The sequence below is a fragment of the Ascidiella aspersa genome, chromosome 3 (genome assembly GCF_963924565.1).
Source record: "Ascidiella aspersa chromosome 3, kaAscAspe10.2, whole genome shotgun sequence".
Taxonomy (NCBI): domain Eukaryota; kingdom Metazoa; phylum Chordata; class Ascidiacea; order Phlebobranchia; family Ascidiidae; genus Ascidiella; species Ascidiella aspersa.
The window spans coordinates 32,939,209-32,960,799 of record NC_139449.1 but is presented as its reverse complement, the minus strand read 5'-3'; the positions used below and the strand labels follow the sequence as shown (position 1 = coordinate 32,960,799).

Below are 21,591 nucleotides of genomic sequence, written 5' to 3'. Positions count from 1 at the left end.
GTACTCTTACTATGAACAAACACTAAGTAGATAGTAGAAATATGAACGATGACTGACCCTGCTAAAACTAAATGGCATTAACTACGGACCGATAGTTCTCTTGGTGTGTATTCGTTCATGCGCATCAAAAAGATTATAACTTCAAAGCCGGTAATTATAAAGTTTCCTCATTAAAGCAGATATCCCAAAATCATTATTGTAACATTTGGATAATTACACATTTGACTGCAATATTGATGATTTTTCATCTAATCAATCTTAGCTTTTTATATTGTTCTTGTTTGATAATATCACCAACCAACCAAGCGAAAAAGCTGCATTCTAGTGATCCGGACGAAGATAAAACGTTCGATATACGAAAGTCTAAAAATATAGCTTTGGTTAAAAAGCAGCAACTGTCGGCTGTACGTATTATAGGCCGTCAACGTTGTTTTTTTAAACTAACACAGCTTTTGGCAATAACACTTAAGGTTCACAATACACTTCACAATGGAAAATGTCAAACCACCAAGAAAGAGGAAGGTATGTGCTGATTTAACATCGGATTTTGTTTTTTGTTGACCGATTCTGTAACTATACTGAACAACGACTTTTTAGGTTAGTATGTTGGGGTATTTTTTATAGAATATTACCCACATATTTTGTGGAATTTAGGTTTAAATATACACTTTCCTTCATACCAGAGTGTATCCTAAAACCGGACAACTTTGTAGGTCAATTTTTATTTATCTGCTCCTATAAGTATGACAAGTTTTATCGAGCATTTTAACAAACTAAACCTGCACCCCCAAATGGATATGTACCTCATTTTTCCATTCGTTTACTAGCGGGGTGCCCTTAGACCTTGGTTGTTACTGGTCACCCAAATTTTTTTACGGCCATTCACCTGCCATATTTCGTCAAGATCTTCAGATGAGTTTAGCTGTTTTGTTACATTTATTGGTGTTGTCATTTGGCGATTTTAATTTAACAATTACGGATGAAAAATCACTGAAAATGGCTCTAAATTGTTTGGGAATTTATTTACCTTTATCATTGCAAGGTTACCTTTTGCAGGAGGACAATGGAGTCGGGGATGTTGTGAAGAAATCACGGAGGTTCGAAGAGCCGCCACCAATGGAGGCACCTGAAGAAAGCCCGGTGTTGTCTACACATGAGGTTACATGTTATTACTTGTTTTATTTTGAAAAAAAGTGGTTATAAGTTATAACTAGTGTTTTACTTTGAAATCTATTGATAATAACCTATCTGTCAACACCATTACTGAGGTCATTATGATGTCTACTTTAAAAGATGCAAGTGCAGCGCAGTTTTTCCTATTTTTTTTTCATTTTGAAAAATTAAAACTGTTGTTTTTTGCATTGCTTGCAATAGTTTTAATTTCATAACAAATTTGTAATTTTACTTTATTAGAATTTTATACATACATTCTAGTTGAAAAGTAGAGTTTTTGGTATTGTAGTGTGATGAGCATGTTGTTAATTTTAATAATAAATTGCCCAGCAAAGTTGGGCCGTGCAGGTTTTACTCTAAATATGTTTTTATAATTTTGTTGTAGTTTACTATTTATTTCGGAATAGAACTTTTCCTTTCTTATTATGATAGTTGCACTTTAGTTGTTATTTAGTAGAGCTACTCAACTTTGTATTTCTACTTACAGATTAAGCTTATGATGGCTCAAGCCCGACAACAAATTGAACAAAGAAAAGAGCAAATTAAACACATCAGTCCTAATCTCCTGTCTGCCAAAGTTCAGTCACAGGTAAATTTAGATCAAACAGCTTAAGTGTTGAAAATCAAATTTATTCTCCACCTCAATGAAATTGGGTATGGATGCACACAGATGTGTGCCTTAAGAGGAATTTAAGTGTGCCGCTGAACCGTAATTTAAAAAATTGACTGATAATTACAAACTGGCATGCAGATAATAATCAATCAACACTTTAATTCACACTTTCCATTATATAACTGGCAATAATATGATGTTTTCTTACTTCATTGTTCTAGTTAAGGCAGTAAGGCAACTTTGTTTTGTATAAAGTGTGGTATTGTGAAAAGTGTGCAGCTGATTTTTGTAATTTTTGTTGTGCAACAAGCTGGCAAAGTGTGACAAATTTTGTCTCTATTGTAAATTGCCAATAGAAGTACTTTTTTATTAACAGGCCAACGCAATAGACACACAAGTGATCGTGAAAAGTGCCTCTTTAATGGGAACAGCAGTAGACAAGGCGGCCAAGGCTGCAGAACTGCAGAAAAAAATCCAAGCCAAACTTGCGGCCAAGCCCGAGTTACTGTCTGGAATCCAGCATCCTGGTGTTCAAGCCAAACTAATCAACATGGCAAAGACGGAGTAAGTTGTTCAAATTTAGCATAGAAACTGTTTTGACTACCTAATACAAAAGCATTGGCTTGTTGGTGAATGCAATGTAGGGATGTTCAACAATATTACATTGGCACCATACCCAATGCCAAGCGGCTGTATCGATACTCTGTGATACTAGGGTATCATTGCTCATCCAATACTTTATCAATTTAGCAATTCCAGCCATGGTTTGCGATGTGACGCACCAATTTTTTATTTTTAAATGAAAATTTCCCAAAAAGTATGAGTAATTAAACTTCTTGATGCTTTGGTTAAAATCTCTAGATTAAGAATATAATAATCTGGAACCTGGAACATTTATTAATTTTTCTATTTGACATTAAATAATCATAACGTCGTTAGGTATCAAATCACACAGCTTTACTGTTTGTCAGAAGTATTGGTGTCTGTATCCCTTATCATAAATATAGTATCCCTTATCATAAATATTTTAATTCGGTCCAAAAATAATAAAGATGTGTTTACATTGCAGGAGCAAAGAGGGTCATGCCCCAAAGCCACTTATATTGGACGACATGGGCAGGACTGTGGACTCATCTGGACACCTTTTGCAAATGCCAAGTCGTGTTCCGACACTAAAAGTGAGTGATAGCCTCAGTTTTAACAAATTGAAAACAGTGTTAAACCTAATGGTAGTTTAAAACCTAAGTGTTGAAAATAAGTTTGATAGATTGATGGTCAAATAGTTTTCAATTAATATATATATATGTCCTGAAATTACCTTTTCAAAAGGGGTGATAAAAAAAAACATATCTGATATTTTTGCTATTAATATCCAGTGTGCAATCTAAAATAAGATTTTCCTAGACATATTAATTGAGTTCACATAATTTTATGAAATGTGACAGAGTATTTCCCCCTTCTTCTTGTAAATGTTGGTTAAATGTCTGCAGGCAAACATCCGCGCCAAAAAGCAAGAAGAATTCCGGCAAAAAATGCACGAGAAGCCGTTGCCAGACATGACGAGCAGTACGAGCGATTTCTATGACACAAGAGTCAAACTTGAAACTGCAAATCGGCAACGGCGGCATTTTAAGTTTCACGAAAGAGGAAAATTTGAACAAATTGCTCAGAAAATCCGTACCAAGGTTTGTACTCATTTCATTGTTCTTTTCATACGCATTTGAAAATACAATTAAAATAAAACTTGTTATAATTAAAACTTTGTTGGAACTCTGTTAAGAGTCCTAACACTTCAATCAGTGTGTAGTTTATTTTATTAGTGGACAAATCCTTAATAATTTTGTTAAAAAGGTATATCACAGTCTGTTACAGTTGTAGTGTACATACTATATAATACATATACAATTATACATGTGTTGAACATAAATTTCAATCTACTTATAAATGATTTCTAACAACTTAAAAGAATTGCAACATTTTATTTTTCGCAAACGTTTTGTTTCTGTTGTGAAAAATATACTAATAAGTAACTTTTGATGCACCTTCTTATCACAGGCCCAACTTGAAAAGCTTCAGAGCGAAATATCACAAGCTGCCAAACGCACGGGAATCCAACAGGCGTCAAAACTTGCTCTAATAATGCCAAAGCCTGGTCTTGACATGTCATACGATTTAATCCCACAAATAGAGTGGTGGGACAACTATGTCGTTGAAAAAATCGGGTAAGGTGGAATTATTGCCAAAATTTTTATTTTGCTTGTTGATCAGAATAGTTAAATCTGAACTTTTTTTTATAGCAGGACTTTATTTTCACTGTTTTTCAACTGACACCTGTCATTTGGTAATTTACAAAATATACTTTATACCATAATTTTTATAAATAAAAAAAGTTTTCTTGGTAAATATTTTTGCATAACTAATTTACCTGGCGTTTTGTAATGACTTTTTGTTTTGATTGGATATTTCTGGATTTTTTTAAATTCGGATTTTTTATTGAAGTCTATTTTATTCTGTTTTCTAGTGAGAATGGTGCCCCAAGCGTAATATCCCCTGACGTAATAACAAACCTCATTGAACACCCTGCCCAACTAAAAGCCCCAGGTAAGTAATATTTTAGTTGACACTACCTTTTAACTGAATATAGAGAATCTTGCAATGTACTGTCCTGTGTGTTCAAATTCAGATGCCCAATCACTAAATACAAAACATATCTTTTTGCCACAAGCTAAAAAACGGGGACCATTATCTGGCCAACTGTTTAATTTTTAGGATGGTTTTCTTAGGCCTGTACTATACCAAGACATGATTTTTGTTGCATTTGTTCGGGTTCATGGTAAACAAAATCTTAACAATGCTCTGTCAATTGCCAAATACAGATTCTAAGTCAACAAATACCCTTTTTTTATTAAAGTGTCAAATTTAACAAAGGTATCATGTACAGATAAAGAAATGTTAAGACGCTCACCAACATGTGACACACCACCTAAGTCTATATGACAAAGATATATTATATTTCGTTTTCACCAAATTGGTCATTATGCACGTTGAATATAATCCCTGAAGTGTAATTGTGGCTCAAAGTAAAATAATGTTTTAGCACGATTGCAGCACTAACTCATGTTTCAATACATAGCACTAATCATTATCCGAACCTAATTTCTAAGAAGGCAGTTTAGGCCTTTATTCTGCCAAATTACACTTTTTCAACAATGATTTTAGCGCAAAATTTTTGTTATTTGTTATATTTTGTTGCAGGTCGCGACAAAGACGTGGACCCGGTTCTGGGCACCTTCCTCACAAAAAAGGAACGCAAGAAACTGAGGAGAATGAACAGAAAAGAAGCGCTGAAAGACGAACAGGAAAAAGTGCGGCTCGGACTTGCACCCGCCCCAGAACCTAAAGGTAGGTCTATTGCTGTCTTGGTATTTCTACAAAGTGCAGTTCCTACTAAAGTTGTAGAAAAGTGATTTTGCGCAATTTAAAACAGATAATCTTTGGAGCTTAATGGTTGGAGGTTGTAGTAAGACGTAATAAGAATATCAAAGCCCATACAGAAGTAGGTATCATTTTGGACGTTTCGAATAACTCTTTATTCATTTTCAAGATCATTCTTATTACGTCTTAAAACAGATAATGTGTTGGAATTGTTGGAAATTTTCTTTTCATTTCCTCCCGTAGCGGTACTGTTAGTGTAACGAATCAAGACATTTTATGCACATTTATGATGTTTTTTTTTCTTAAAAATAAAGTTGAATCTTCTACAGCGAAACATTTGCCTCGGTTAAACTATGAATACTGCGCGAATCACGATTCACGTCATTTAGGGAGTATTTGTTTTTTCAGTTTAACTAAAAAAAAATGAAGTATTTTTTTTGCACAAATCGGCCATGTATAGTTTGAATAATCGCATTTAATGCATAAACTATTTTTTTCTCTCAAAATATGCAGTAATCTTTATGCATAATGCAGGAAAGAATATTGCATTTTTTGAGAAAAAATATAAAACCCTTTATAGTGTGTGAATCACGACCTTCAACGAAAACTGATATATTTTTCCCTGAAAAAAATGCAATATTGTTTCAAACTTTCTCGCGCAGTGAAACTGTCGAACCTGATGCGCGTGCTTGGCACCGACGCCGTCCAGGATCCCACCAAGGTGGAGAAGCACGTGCGTCAGCAGATGGCCAAGCGACAGAAGGCTCACGAGCAGGCCAACGCGGCGCGGAAGCTCACCGCAGAACAAGTCAAGGAGAAGCGCATCAAGAAACTCAAGGAAGACGTGTCCGACGCCGTACAGGTCGCAATGTACAGGTACGAACGAAAAACTTTTCTAAGTAATATTTTTTTACGCTACACTTTAAACTGATATATGCTTGTGAAAGCAAAATGCGTTCCTGGTAATTTTTCGTTAAATTTCCATTAATTATTTGAGGTCTAGAAATGTTGAAATGTGTGTAAATTTTGGAAGACATGGACCCCGATAACCACTTAATATGAATTAAAATTCAAAAGTCAGAACTTTTTCGTTAAAATAGCCTCAAAATCTGTTTTATTGTCTTTCAAAATTGTTGATACCCCAAAAGGAAACAAAGTAAAGCTGAAACTAAGAAAATAAATGTCTATGGTTGTTTTAACAAATTCGAGTTTTAAAAAATCTTCTTCTGCTCCCTGTCGTTTACAGGAATTGGATCAATTTATTAGTCTTGTAGGTACGACATATACATTCTTGGTGTCAGTATTGACACAAATGTGGTGTCAATATTAAACAAAAAATACATTATTTTGCACTAACCTTGGCAGTAAAATGAATAACCTTTGTTCGAAGTCATTAGATATATTAAATAGCGCCCAATCGCTCGTACCTTGACTACAAGCTTTTATATAAAAAGCTGTTTACGTCAATATCCAGGGTGCGAAGTTTGCGCGACCCCGCAAAGAAGTTTAAGATCGAAATGAACAGCAAGCAGTTGTACCTGACCGGCTGCACCGTTCTGCACCCCGACATAACCATCGTCATCGTTGAAGGAGGTGGGTCTTGTGCTGAACACTAACAGCCTCAAATGATTTGCCGACACTGACTTATATGGCAACCATTCTAAAAATTACTCACTGTTCAGTATACACGCTTGTGCAACTGCAACAACTTGTTGGACAAATGGATTAATAAAAAGTCCTACAATTTCTATAGTTACCATAACTACGTAAACAGGCCTACGTAAGTATTGCCTTTTTTCTGGATGTCTACGATTGCTTTATCGATAACAGCGTTTGTTTGTCAATAACTTTTCGTGTATCATAGGAAGATTGACTAACGTATGCAATAAAGAATGAACAGTATTTGTCCATAAATCTATTGTCGGCGCCATTCCTATTGGGCTGAAATTCTCATGTTAACGTTCAAGAAAAAAAGTGAAAGACTACACAATAATTAAACAGGCGTGATTTGCTTGGTAAAGTAAACAAAGCAAAAAATCGTGACACTTTATTATATTGAATGTACCATATTTGCGGTCACTTTAGGCACCGAATGAGTGTGTTGAGCAGCCTTAAATCTCTTAAATCATAAAATCTCTTCAATATGTACTTTTCTCGCTTCCAGGTCCGAAGTCTCAGCGCAAGTTTAACCGGCTCATGAACGTGCGTATCAAGTGGGACGAAGAGAAGAAGGGAAAAAAGAACGGTGAGTGATAAATTGCCTGTTTTTATTCAAGGCATTTTATTCCACTCTATTTTTGTAAACCTTCTCAATCGCTGCCCGCAATTTTTGTTAAATGTCGATGTCCTTCGTCGTGTATTTGGAACAGAATAATTATTGTGTTTTATTCTGTGTTTCGCTTTTCATGTTTCCTGTGCATGCCGGAAAGCAATAGGTACAAAAACTTGTCATTAAAGGTAAAATCTTTTTAAACTTTTAGAAAATGAGTACCTTTTTTGCCAATGTGATATTAAATGGCTCAATTTTGCTCTGTGACCATCAAAATTTGTGCCACTATAAGAGATATTTTATCAGTTTGTAATATTTTGAAACCGAACATAGCATAGCATGTCTAAGACGATCCTTTAGAACGGTGGTCACAGAACTTTTTTATAAAGGGCCAGGTAACTGTAACGATTGGTGATTGCAGGCCAGGTAACTGTAAGGATTAAAGATCGCGGGCCGGATTTAAAATATGTTTCCAACTTTTTTGTCTGAAATATGATTATTTACCAAGGAAAACATTAAAAATTATTTTCAAAAGCTGGCCGTAGTTCGGTGACCCCTGCTTTATAAGGATAGCAAAGGGACTACTGCTGACTAAATAAGAAGTATAACGCTTAGACAATTATTTTCACCCAATGTACACTAATAATGGCTTCCAATCGAAACGTTCTCTCAAATAAAATGTCCCAAATAATTTTTCCCCTCAGACGCCGATTCGGTCGCCACAGCAGAGGGGAACCACCCTTGTCAGCTGATCTGGGAAGGGCAAACCAAGTCGAACCACTTCGGCAACATGACCTTCAAGCAGTGCGCCAATGACACCGAAGCACGTGACTTCTTTTTCAAACACGGGGTGGCGCACTACTGGGACTTTGCGCATTCGCAGAAGATTCTAGAAGATTGATTGGAGAATTTCTTTCTGGGCCTGGCTAGTAAAATCTTGCAAGATTGGATCGGAGGAACTGGGCTTGGTGCCAACCGGTCTTATGGATAAGAATTAGCCCAAATAATAATTGTACTTTCAACGCGTTGGCAAATTTGGCTTTAGTTTGGTATGTATCTTTTTTCCGGAGCTCGCGGAACGATTGTCAATGGCATTATCTGTCTCTTCTCTAACAGTTTTACACTTCATACTCGTGGTTTCACTTCCTATCTTAAGCTTTTTTTTAGCTACTCACCAATTTACAAATCCACATCCCAACATCCATTCAAAAAATTCTATTTAAAACCGACAAACCGAAAATTAACCTTAATAAACCTTTATAATCATCTCTTCATAAATTTAAGGAAAAAGGTTAGCGTGGCATCAGACAGTAAACCGAACGTGTGTTTTAAAAGTACACGTTTGACACGTTTCTGCGTGCTGATTTACTGAACAAGTTTAGAAACCTTATTTACAACAATAAGTGAAAGAAAAAAAACGATATATTTATATGCTTAACATTGCGCTCTTTCTGCCCATATATGACATTACAAATTTAATTCAACTTTCACAGTCTAGGCTACTACATGCATTTTATTGTCGTATACCGTGCCAAATGACTACAATTTTCTCTTTGACCAGTTTTGTGAACAACCACTCTCTTCTGATTTAGGATAATGCGATTACGTCGACTAATATTTGATCTGGAATTTTAGTGAAATTATTTTTTTTTTGCTCTAAAATAAAAAAACTAAAATAAAAGAACAATCGAACGAATTCGTAGTCTACACAGTGTTTTTTTGTGTTATCAGCAGGTATTATTTTTACTGTTTGCCAAGCGCCAAGTTTGTAAGAAATGATGGACGCCTAAACCAAGTAAGACATTTAAATTTGTGTTCGAGCGGCAGTGAAAGGTAAAAATTTAAACAACAGGAAAATATTTTGCAAGGACTGAAATAATAAGTTATATTAACCAGATACACTATTTGTCTTGAAACACGTAAACAGCATAAAAGTATAACCGTGACTACGAGCGATCTTCGCAGTATTATTTCTTTGTAGGTTTTACCTAGCAGTAAACATATTTAGGTTTTTTAGGTGTGGTTCGCAATTACTATTTGGGTTCGTTATTTTGGACCGGGACTTTTTCACGCCACAAATCCCGAACGTTACTTTCAAGCCGCAGAACCATGTAGTCATTAGCTCCAAGAAACTGTAGTCTAAATCTACAAAAAAACTTTTACAGAATCGAAAAAAGGCCCTCTCTAGTTTAATTAGTTAACACACAGACAAGCAATGACGATATAATTTTTTTTATTATATACGCACATTTCCACTAAGCTTGTTATACAAGATGCATGCAATATATTGTCTAGTTATAAATGCTGATGTTGCTGTAACGTTGGGCGAGGTCAACAAAATTAATTTCACAAAGTTGCTGCATTTTTAACATACGAGGTAGGCATAGCCGACACTTTTCGTTTATATATGGGCTGGACGTGATATTTACTCCTCCGTATATACGATTATGCTGCAAGATTAAAGTAAAATAAAGTGCAAATTTGAAAAAAAATGGAAAAGTTGGTGCAATATTTATATAGATCATTGTAAAATGTTGGAAAAAAACGTCGTAGCGACTGTATTAAGAAACAATTCTAATGGAACTTTAGTTTCGGAACTATAAGTCGTTTGCATTTTTTTCTAGATGAGATAAAAGGGGAACTTGCATAGGCTTTAAATCAAATTTCAAAAACAGCAAAATTATTGACAAAATAACTTTGCTAGGCATATGTAATATAGGCTGCCTAGAGTACTCCTTAATAATTTGGGTTTCTTTAAAGGGGGGTTACATTTAGGCGTTTTTATGTACATATCCACCTTTAAACCAATGTTGAGTGCTACGTTCACGGCAAAGATTACGTTGTTATTATATACAGTTTAGATTTGATCGGCAAGTTTCCGTACGATTAAGCGACCGGAAACTTAGCGTTGCGGTCATGGGCCGCTTCGAAATCGAGATCTGGTCCAATGCTGACGATGCCATACGGGTTGATGCTCACGTGACTCATCTGTGTGGTAAATAATATTTGTTAAACGTTTCTTTCCGCTGCGATAAAAGCAAACCTTTGAGAGCATTTCACTCATTAAGAGTTTTATACAGGCCATTCCACGTTTTAAGCTGGCTTGCGTTTCACACATTGCTAAATAATGCATATTTTTGTTAATCCCTTATAGCAGTGATTCCCAAACTTTTTTTCTCGCGAACCATTTTGAGCTTTTGTACAGTGTTGATGTACCACCTAAGTTACACCTTACCAGAATATCTCAAACTTTAACTCAGTGGTTCTTAACCTTTTTTCAGCCGCGCCCCCCTTTGGTAATTTTCTCATGCCTTGCGCCCCCCTAATATTTCGACATTTTGCAATTAAATATCACTGAGAAAACAGGAAAATAGTGAAGGAAGGGATTGTTGGTCGCGCGAAGCGCGAAAAATTTTGAGTTTTAGTTGGTCGAATTGGCTAAACTGCAACCGAAGAGGCGTTTCGCATTGGGCACGCAACAAATTGCGCGAGCTCGACAAATTGATTTTATCGAGCTGATTTTGACAAACGTGTTGCGAGGGCATTTACTCCACAGTTGTAAGAGTTATTATGTCGAGCGCAAAAAATGTCAAGCACAAATATTAAACATTGCGTTATCGTGTTTCAAAAGATGTAACGACACACAATACAACGGCAATATTGCAAAAACAATATAGTTTCGCGCAAAAAAAGTTCGACTCCCCCTGTTGCTATAGCCTGTTATCATATATAAAATATGGATGAAAAATAGTCCGAAAGGGCGATAGCTTTTATCGTTTATCTATAAGTTAATTTAATAGGACGGTGATACCATGGATTTTCTAAAAGGGAACTATAAGATTCGCGCGCAGCGCGAAAATTTTTGCAGTTTTAATGTTAAAGTTGGCAAAAAACAGAGTTTGTATGTAGGAATTATGCCTAACCCAAACGAAACCATTAAAATCACTGCAAAAATTAAAAATATATAAAGTCGAGCTCGCGCCCCCCTTAGAATTCCTTGGCGCACCCCTAGGGGGGCGCGCCCCCCCCCGGTTAAGAACCGCGAACCGCTGCTTTAACTATTTTAGCATATTATACAAAATAATTAAGCAGAATTAAACTTTACCAAACGCCATACCAGGAAGACAAAGAAGCCATAAATTAAACAAAACCCAAGGTTCAATGCGATAGTTGTTTTTTCTTCACCAGCTGGTCGATACATACTACAATACTACACCGCTCACTATTAGTTTATTACTACATATATATTAAACCAGCTAACAATTAGCGTTTTATTATCTTGAACAAGATAAGTGTTACGTCATAAACGTGCGAAACCTCAAGTTAAAGGTAACTAAAACGCAGCACGGCAAATTACCCAATCTGAAAGTTTAAAAAGTTGAACGTTTTCGAAATTTATACGTATGCTGAAGTTAGTCGCGTACCACCTGAAAGACTCTCGCGTACCACCGGTGGTACGCGTACCACAGTTTGGGAACCACTGCCTTATAGTAATGTTAACCCACATACCCAGGGCTGCGAAGTGGGTTAAAAATAGCCCGGCACTATGCAACATGACCAAGTAAGCATTGTACTTTTGGACGAATAGACTAAATTAAACCCTGAAATGCACGTAAAAATGGAGCCTGAATAGAAACTCTTAGCCACACCACGTAAAAATACGGCACAAGCAATGTAGGCCTACAGCTATTACGCGGTACAACTCAATGTCAAAGTTGCAATATTAAAAATCAGTCCGCGGCCAACTAAAAGTGGCACAAGGGCCAACATTTAGGTTGCGGCCAATAGTCTGCCGACCACTAACGTAACCAAATTAAGATGGACCTTAAGAAATCCATTCATCGGGTGTTATATATATAACTCATATTCCCACAAAATGTGGTTGGAAAATGTCCCACCTTACAATTTACAGTGTGTGGCATTATCAGATTAAAATTTGGTACTGCGCATACGTACACCGGACCCGGAACTCGGGTAGTCTAACGTGGCCTTACTCGAGTCCCGAGACCGACTACAGCAAAACAAACCGAATCGGTCGAGTCCCGAGTTCGACTCCGACTCCCCATCCCTGCCACTCACCATGTAATGCTTGGCGATGTGATTGAAATCGGTCGTCTCCTTAAAGGCGCTCATCTGGTAAAGCTCGCGCAGGTAAGCCCACAAGTTGGGGTAGTCGATGATGCGCTTCTTGTTACACTGCAAGAAATAAAACATGAAGCTCGATGATAATTCAATATTCCACAGTAGCATCGTTGCGGATATGGATGTCCGATAGCATTGGAATTGGAATTGAGTGGCCCAATACCCGATCACAAGTTGTAGTTTTGGTTTCTGGTCGATACTAGAGATTCAATTGAGCCGATACGATACAGGAAATAACGCATACCAGGCAGCAAAGTGATTTTACCTTTGAAGGTAAATTTATCGAAGATAATGAGTTTAAAGATGGAGTAACTCAACTTCTTAACGTTTATGCAAATTCTTGCCTTATAACCAAGAAAAAAATAACCTTCAAACGTTTGAACTTAATTGTTCTGCTGGTAAAGTAATGACATATTTCGGGGTCGTATCAGACCGCAGTAGTTTTTGTAAAAATATCAGGTTACGGAATAAAATATCAAGTATCAGATATCCTTTTGCCCATTGGGTTAAACCAGCGGTAACTAAACCAGGTCGTGGGCTTAATGCGGACCCCGGTGGTTAATTCTTTCGGCCTGCGACATGCTACCTTAAATAAATTAATAGTAATTATTACCAGAGATGGCAACCAAAAGCTAACTCAAAGAAGTAACAAATTTAACGACGATTTCATTCAGTTCACTATTTTTCTAAATAAAATGGTATGCTTACTTTGTTCAACAAAAATATTAATCGAAAGGTCACAAGTGCCTGATACATATGGTTACAACTTTTCAACATAACTAAGGTTTAGCATAATTACATGGTTTGCATGGCTGCCAAGTAAATACACATTTACATGGTTTGCCGAGTAAATGCAGATCTTTAAAATATACCTTGAAATGTCCGTGGTAGACCAAGTCGAATCTGACCAACGTTGTGAACATTCGGATGTCAGCCTCAGTGAAACGATTGCTCACTAGGTAGCGCTGTTTCGATAAAACCTCTTCCGCCTAAAGCGCAATTCGGTAAATCAAAGCGTTATAAAGTTAAGAAAACGCGTTGTCAGCTAAAACCTTTGTTGAATGAAAGATTGAAAGCTTTGGTATTTACAAACAATTTGACTAACAAGTAACAATATAAGGTTATCCAAAACTTCAGGGCTGATTTGAGCAAATTGAAATAATACATTAAACTTAACGTATCATAAAAACGCCACGGATGTGTTTGCGTAATTGGACTGCAACAAAACAGACATGTTTATTGTTTACGTACACACTTATATACAACGCTCTATTCAGCTAAACCAGCGAGGGGCGCTGCCTCAAATCGCCTCTCCAAGTTAACATGTCATCAGTACCAATTTGCTTCTTTAAAGCTGGTATTTCAATCACAATAACAGAATTACGAGTATAGAAGTTCAGTTCAGTTTCTCACCTTGTCCAAATGCGTAAAAAGATCAGTTACAGCTTTGTCGTAAGCTTCTTGTGACTGGGCGAAGCCGGATCGGTAGACTCCGTTGTTGATGTTGCTGAAACGTTAAAATTCAAATTGTTTTTAGACAAAGGTTTCAATGGTTCATATAAGGTATTGTTTTGAAGGCGACTAAAAGCAAATTGAAAATGAAGTATTTATAGCAGTAATGTTTTCTATATAGCTGGTTGCTACATCCGTAGCGCTTAATAAGAAGCAACAGAGTTAAACACCTTTAAAGATGTGCGTTAGCTTAACCAAGACCGTTGCTCTAAGTTCAATGATTCTCAAACAGTGTGCCGCGAAACTTTTTTGTGGTTGAAATCATACATTGCAGGTTGGCATGCAAGTAGCACGCAAGGTTGGTTGAAAAATATTCCAACATCCGCTATTACACCTTTATATTTTACAGTTTGCGGCCTTATCAATTTTTTTAATTTTGGTACTGCGCATGCGCACTTCGGACTCGGCACTCAGGTAGCGAAGCATGCACGTTACTCGAGTTGGTATTTCGCTAGCGTCCCTAAGGCGCAATAATTCTTGGTTTGCGTTGGGATGGTGGTTGCATTCGGCGCCCCTACAAAACCGTGCGTGTTTTTCGTTCTTTTATACTACTTTACTTCTACGCCCATGAGCAATACACCGTCTACGAATACAACATTACGTAGTCGACATCTAGCCCCTAGTCCAACTCCAGCAAAACAAACCGACTATGTCGACTCCCGCTTCCAGTGTCCGACTCTGCATCCCTGCCCAGGATATTACTATAAACGAAGACTAAAAGACTAAAAAGACTACTCACGGGTAAACCCATTCGTTGACTGCATCGATCGCCAGTCTGAGTTCGGTCGGGTAGAAGTCGAGTTGGCGCTGCGAGTCACAAGCGCAGAACGAGTTCAAGGAGCAGTTGAGCATCCGGATGATCTCGCTCGACTCGTTGTTGACGATCTTCTTCGTCTTCTTGTCGAAGAGCACCGGCACAGTAACGCGACCGTCGTAGCCTGAGATCAAAGCATGATGTGTTTTGAGATAGCATATACACGGGGTTGTAAACCTCAAACAGTACCCAAAATCCGGTGTCAAAACAGCGGCGCCCTGAAGCGCGGTTAGACTAGGGCGTCCAAACGTAGTCACCAAAACGGTCGATGCCAGACAGATGGCCCCCGATCGTCCCATACCTTCTAACCCACAGGTTCTGGCATTATTTTGGCCATTTAGGCCTTTTTGTGATGAATTTAGGACTTATTCCGGTAAATTTAGGCCATATTGCGATGAATTTAGGCCTTATTCCGATAAATTTAGGCCTTATTGCGACAGATTTAGGTATTATTCAGACGATTTTGATATTGTTTTGTACTGGATATTACGACGTATTTGGCTGTATTATGTCTTGGTCTTAATATTCTGTTTTTTTAGATTTTTCTGCTCTAAGTATTGTTAATTTTTAGGTCTTATTGCGTGTTCCCAAAAAAATACATTAAAAAAAGGTTAGCAAATATTTGGTTACACTATGCACGGATCTGTAATGTAGCTTGATAATGAATTTCACAGCCAAAAACGTCCAGTAAATCGACATCATCTAGATTAAGACGCTTCGTGATGTGACTGAGTAAATCTAAGCATCACTTATAAAAGGTGGGACGCAATTGTTATTATTGTTAAATGTTTTTTAAATATAACTTGAAAACAAAACAGTAAAAAATATACTTTTTAATTGCGTTTTTAGCACTTTCCAAATACATAACATAGCTGGACATAAAATAAATTCAAGGACTTTTCAAAAAACTTTAGGAAAAACGTAGGGTTCTTATAGACTTTTCAAAACGTAAATCAGTTCAAAACACCCAGGGCTCATGGTGACCTATCGCAAGTTTTTACAGGACGTTCTGGCAAATATAACTTTTTTTGTCAAGTAACAACGATAAAGTGATTTTAAAGAACCCATATGAACACTGCAGGGATTTTAATCAAAAAACTGATTTTCAGGACATTTTTCTCTTCGCATTTTAGATGTGCCCCAGTGTGCGGGTGTCTATTTTAAATTGAAAAAGGTTACATTTTTCTTTGTGTATTTTTCAGTGCCATGTTAATAAATATTTTTTTTTTTTTACATGTTGAATGTGCTGCAAAACGTTTTTTATTCGTTCGACACTTGGTCCCGTCCATACCTGATGGAAGTGTCGGCACTTGTCAGCTATTCATAGTATTAGTGCCGAAAAGAATAGAAGATAAATAAAGCAAAACAAAAATTGGATCTAATGACCTAAAAATTGTTACCTTTGTATCAAATTAACATTTTATTTGCCATAAGTAATGACGTGATTTGGTATGGGGTCGAAATGAGAAACTTTTAGCCGAAAATAATAGGGATCGCTATCGAGAAAAACTGACTTCCTTACTTTTACGTGCGGCCAAGGTACAATTTAAACACACCTGGTGAAGCTTTCAGGTAAACTTCCCTCATGTATTCCGCGCCGAAGATCGGGTCCTTCTCACATCCTGGACACTGTGAACGTAAATGTTTGTACTTTTTTCGTCTCGTAATTTGTTTTCGACGATCACGAATGATTAAGGAGGTAAGTTTGATTTGCACATGAAAATAAAAATCGTTCTTCTAAGTGGCGCTGTCGCATAATGCAGTGGATCTTAAACCCTTGGGAGTACATGGATTGGTCTTTAGGGGTTCATGAAGGCCTTATTGAAATCTTGTCTTGCTGTATAAATTTAAAAATGATAATTTTTCACAGAGTTTAAGAGAAAAAAACGCTCCTAATGCTCCTTATGCTCCTAATGGGGTTATACTTCATTTCAGTTTCGCATTAGTTGGACTGAAAACAACAAATTTCTTAAGGCCAACTTGTTTTATGATTATGACGTTAATATATGACCTCATCTCAAAAACATTATGCCGACCCTGGTGCACGAAAAACATGTTTTTAAGGGTCCGACATAAAAAATTATGAAATGTCCTTTAGTTCCACTTACATAATTGGGTACAGGTTGAAAGAGCGTTGGATAAATTTGACTGTTTCCGAAACACAAATTAAACAAAACTATTTTTATCCCTGCGCAAATAACACTTTAAAAAACAAATTATGAGAAACTTTGGCAAATTTGATCGCTCCTTTAGAAAACTTACATTCCCACAATAGATGACTGCGGGATAAACAAAACTATTTTCAAGTCGGCGCCTCCACCAATTCATGAAGAAAAACCATATAATTTCTTTGGGCCAGAATGTTGGGCGAATTTAAAGATAATTATTTAACTTTTACTGTTTCGCATGTTGTTTTTCTAGTTCACCCAAACTATTGTACGACCATTAAATTTTTTTTGTTAGAATCTTCCTGCTTTATGGGTTGTTATTCAAGTGCCTTTTTTAATGTGATGATACAAGCATATTAAAGAGAGCGCAAGTGCGTGTCAGAGACATATAGGAAAAGTGCACTGTCACGCAACAAAACTGCATGGTCATTCTTCATCAGCGCTGGTGCCAGCGGTGGCATGACTCATCGTATTTTTGTGTCAAGCTTGTACCCAACCAGCAAAACCGCTGGTTACCTCTTCGTTAAACTTCCAACCATTGCTTCCCATAAGAAAGTCGACGACGGTGAAAGAAATGACGTCCTCCAAACCTTTAAGTCTGCACAAAGAAAGTAACTGGCGTCATGTCAAAATACCACAGCCTTGTAACCGTGTCGGAGCGCCTACGTAGGTCGTAGGTTAACAAAGGTACTTCGCGCAACGCCTATATATATGTTATATGTAGGCGTTTACTTCGCGGGCTGTACGGAATGTGCAACATCATGTTTGCTGTATGTCTCGCATACGAAACCGAAAGGTTAATATAAGAAATTTCGTCTAACATAAAGAAAACAATGTCGTATAACTCAGGGCTTCAAACTTTTAGTTACGCGATATCTTTTAATTGATTTTAATTTATGATCAACCTTCAACGTTCAATAGTTATATAAACTGAACAGTTGTGAGTATGATTGGGCACGCGTTTGTTTGTGTAATGTACTACTTCGTTAAACTTACTTTCTCACGATAAGGGTCCGATGTGCCCACGGACAAGCCAGTGATACGTAGAGGTGATAGCGACCCTTTTCTGGCGGAAATTCGCCGCCCTCTGTCAACAAGAAAAAATACGTGACGAAAAAATATGTAATAATGCTCAACGTGTCCACGAATCTAAATCTAATTTGTCAACCGTTCGGTTTTGTTTGAGGAAAGTTTGCCTACTTAGTTTTATTCTAACATAACTATGCAAACTACGAATTAACTCCTAATACATTACCACGGAGGGATTCGGCAAAATCGTCAGCATTAGCTTCTTTACTAGCAGTTTGTTTAGTTTTTTTTTTTTTTTCAAAATCGGCATAAAATTTTAACACATGGTCATTAAAAACGTGAAATTGTTTAAGGTATTTTACAAGCACAAACAAGCCATTGCAATATGAAACACTGATGAACAACAATTAAAGTTGCGCACTCTAACTATGCCATATCAGCATAGCAAAGCTCTGTTGGTGCGACAAAAAGCTATTATCAACGACTTTTCGACACAACATAAACGAATTTATGACACGACTGCTCAAACGATGGGCTTGTCTGATAATCTGTTATCGCATAAAACAGAGGAAACTTTCGGCCTGTTTGCAAACGTGGTACCGATTTTGGTTTTATAGAATACAACATAGCATTACAATCATATAGTTTTATGTAGGCCTGAATTTGTAAGCATTACTGACAATTAATCTTGAACATTAAAATAACGTTAAATTTCCAATTTAACACCTACTTTCTTTTACCTTAAATTTATGTGGCCGCAGTGGCAGCACGGAGGGTAATTTTCCTCCCCAGGGCTTAACCAGCGGTCGGTAACCTGCGGCTCTCGAGCCATATATGGCTCTTTTAATGCCGCCCTATGACTTGTCTGATGAATAAATGCAGAAAGATTTACGGGAGGCTATTATTTCTCAGTGTGGTTGTTATGAATAAAACTGCCCCAGTATTTTTTCAAATATTTCAACCTTACGTAAACGGCACTTTCAAATCACGATTTTTGCCACGATGTTGACAAATATTATACCTCATCCGAAAAAACAACAAACAATATAAAAGGGTGCCGACCACTGGCTTAAACATTACCGCAATTATAAACGATGGTTTGCACGCGCGTATATTAATTGTATATGTCGTCATAATTAATTAGCTTGATTAAGTTGGCCTGCACTTATGTATATTTTTATAAATTGCGGCACCCCTACAAAATTTTACAGTAGGTAATTTACTAGAATGTCACAATATTGGAACTGGAAGAACACATACCAACTTTACACAAAGTAGGAAGTTATGATTGGAATTATTTCACTCTAATCTTACACAAAAAGCTGTAAGAGTTAAGCAAAAATCAGATACTTAAAAATTCTCAAATATCTCTCGGCACCCTTGAGCATTATAAATAGCACCCAAGAGTGACGCGTCACCCCGGTTGAGAACCACTGTATTAGGGTGCAGTCAGCTAAAAAAAAAACAGTTCAATCGTGATAACATTTGACCAGAGAGCAAAGATATACCTTGTATTTCGTTTCTGAATACAGATTGGTTCCTGACAAACTCTCCCTTTTTGGTCACCAGGCTGATCACGCCGACATGCTTTTTCTCAGACATGTTTAAAACAGCTCTTAAAGAAGTCGAAATATATCGCTTCAGTGAAGGGCTTTCGGGCGCTTTAAACTTGCGAATTGAAGTGCTGAGAACTGCAGTTAGTCGGTATCTCGAAGCGAGCATCTAACACACACACCACACGCTAGTGTTTGCTACTACTGCTTACATAACCAACCTCCTTTATACAAACAGATTTTACTGCAAAGCAAACATTGCGCTGAGAAAAAATGAATCGTTTCCTTTCTCCTGCAGCGAGGCGTGACTAATCATATTTTGACTCATAGAAACGTTATGTTGCCGGTTTCTGTATTTTGTTTTTAAATATTAAGACCGTTTATCACGATTTTAACCGTTTTCGTTTTTCTTTGAACAAAACGACAACCATGATTAACATATTCTGAAGTTCGGCATACACAAATTTCAGCACAACATCCCGTAAAAACGTGAAAATATACTAGTGTTTCCGGATTTCAAGTCTAGGCGTACTCACTTAATAAAAATATCTGTCGAACTGAATTAAGTGCCAATATGCAATATAGAGGCATTACTGAGCTGTCTCGGTTTACACAAGTATAAAAGTGTGTGATTTTCCTAATGTTGTTCATGCAATATTTGTTTCCAATCACTAATACACTACCGGTATTAAAATCAAAACTAGTTCTAGAGTTAGAGCCACTTCCTGATCATGAATCTAAACTTACAGCTCATGTGCCAGTCTGCAACACTTTGACGTTTACCTTTAATTTCGTTGCGAAACGACGAGTCCTTTCTGACAAACTCTCCTTTCACGTTGATAGCAGTCTTGATATCGAACTTTGACATCGTCGTTTGCTGCAGAAAGTGAACAAGGAAAACGTACCTAAGTTTGAGTTGTAATGCGACCTGACCGAAAAAAAAAACAATCCAGCGTGCGACTTTAAAACGGGTTGATAGAATATAACATGACTTTTTAAAATGGACATGCCACCAAAATTTGCTTTCAACCTGCCTGATTATTGCTGACAGTGTTATTAGAAGCATCATTTTATAGCAAACTACATATAGGTATTATTCGGAAATTACCACTCCCATCTCAGCGTCAAGCCAATACATTAACGTACCGTGAAGCGTAAAACAGGCAAGAACTGCTAAATGTCGTCAGTCATTTCCTTTGGCATAACGTTTCGCATGACACTTCACCCTAATAAACAAACCTTCTCAAAACAAGAAATACGGCCAACAAGCAATCTAAACCAGTGCGCTTTTGTACAGCAAACAACACCTTAAAAACGCGTAGGTATCTAAAAGCTTACAGCATGCTTAATTGACAATTGCTAAAACTTGAAACAGCACCAGCTATTTTGGATTTGCGGGCTTTCGACTGAACCAAAGGAAGCAGTTTATTGTTACGCTGTATATATCAGCTATGCCTATATAGCCTAGCAAAAGCCTGCGCGGTGCTTCTCAGTATGACAAGACTGTGCTGTTTGCTGCGTCATTTAGGCTACGGGTGACGGCGTTGCAATAATGACTAGCGATTCTTCGTTTTTAGTCGCTTTGCGGCGTTCAGTGTACAGACCTTTCAAACTGAACATAACACTTTTGGCGTTAGTAGGCAGTGGCATAGGGTCTCTGAGCATATTGTTAAAATAAGTTGCTTTGCATTGGAAAACTTTTTGCTTTACCTAAGAATTTGTATAGCCAAAAAAATTGCCTGTTACGAATTACAAGGTTATGTTCCTACTCTTCAAACCCTATCCTTTCGTTTACAAACAATTTCTTCCAACAGCGTTTGTAAGACGATAGCCGCGTGTCAAAAGTCCCTTTTCTTAATGGAACTTCTTGTACAAAAGTACAC

At 37.1% G+C, this 21,591-nt stretch overlaps 2 protein-coding genes across 4 annotated transcripts; one reads left to right on the top strand and one right to left on the bottom strand.

The window, feature by feature from the left end:
* Nucleotides 1-389: 389 nt before the first annotated feature.
* Nucleotides 390-9,136, top strand: LOC146162566 (U4/U6 small nuclear ribonucleoprotein Prp3-like). The gene is made up of 13 exons (XM_083383585.1): nt 390-522; nt 1,057-1,158; nt 1,661-1,762; nt 2,163-2,350; nt 2,856-2,964; nt 3,277-3,471; nt 3,842-4,008; nt 4,308-4,387; nt 5,042-5,188; nt 5,884-6,097; nt 6,696-6,814; nt 7,386-7,466; nt 8,195-9,136. Exons 1-13 carry the CDS (start codon nt 490-492, stop codon nt 8,389-8,391), a joined length of 1,734 nt encoding a protein of 577 aa, XP_083239711.1. The 5' UTR covers nt 390-489; the 3' UTR covers nt 8,392-9,136.
* A 1,191-nt stretch (nt 9,137-10,327) lies between these two features.
* On the bottom strand, nt 10,328-21,317 carry LOC146162565 (uncharacterized). Of its 3 annotated transcripts, XM_083383572.1 has the most exons (10): nt 20,855-21,317; nt 20,492-20,585; nt 18,123-18,213; nt 17,643-17,724; nt 16,515-16,587; nt 14,884-15,082; nt 14,046-14,139; nt 13,505-13,621; nt 12,570-12,686; nt 10,328-10,478 (listed from the first exon to the last, which is right to left on the bottom strand). In XM_083383572.1, the coding sequence occupies exons 2-10, from the start codon at nt 20,574-20,576 to the stop codon at nt 10,377-10,379; spliced, it is 960 nt and encodes a 319-aa protein (XP_083239698.1). In that variant the 5' UTR covers nt 20,577-20,585; nt 20,855-21,317; the 3' UTR covers nt 10,328-10,376. The 3 variants fall into 3 exon arrangements, with proteins under 3 accessions (XP_083239698.1, XP_083239696.1, XP_083239697.1); XM_083383570.1 differs by lacking the exon at nt 20,855-21,317 and having other exon boundaries at nt 20,492-20,654; XM_083383571.1 differs by lacking the exons at nt 20,492-20,585; nt 20,855-21,317 and adding an exon at nt 19,664-20,463.
* Between the last annotated feature and the right edge of the window lie 274 nt (nt 21,318-21,591).

What these genes read in the sequence shown, in the direction of transcription:
- LOC146162566 (XM_083383585.1), top strand. Translation starts at nt 490, where the DNA reads ATGGAAAATGTCAAACCACCAAGAAAGAGGAAG. An exon ending in TGCCCAACTAAAAGCCCCAG is followed by an intron (nt 4,388 to 5,041) that starts GTAAGTAATATT and finishes ATTTTGTTGCAG; the next exon opens with GTCGCGACAAAGACGTGGAC. An exon ending in CATCGTCATCGTTGAAGGAG is followed by an intron (nt 6,815 to 7,385) that starts GTGGGTCTTGTG and finishes TCTCGCTTCCAG; the next exon opens with GTCCGAAGTCTCAGCGCAAG.
- LOC146162565 (XM_083383571.1), bottom strand. Translation starts at nt 19,877, where the DNA reads ATGCTCGCTTCGAGATACCGACTAACTGCAGTTCTCAGCACTTCAATT. An exon ending in ATTCAGAAACGAAATACAAG is followed by an intron (nt 18,214 to 19,663) that starts GTATATCTTTGC and finishes TCTTGTTGACAG; the next exon opens with AGGGCGGCGAATTTCCGCCA. An exon ending in ACATCGCCAAGCATTACATG is followed by an intron (nt 10,479 to 12,569) that starts GTGAGTGGCAGG and finishes TTTACCACACAG; the next exon opens with ATGAGTCACGTGAGCATCAA.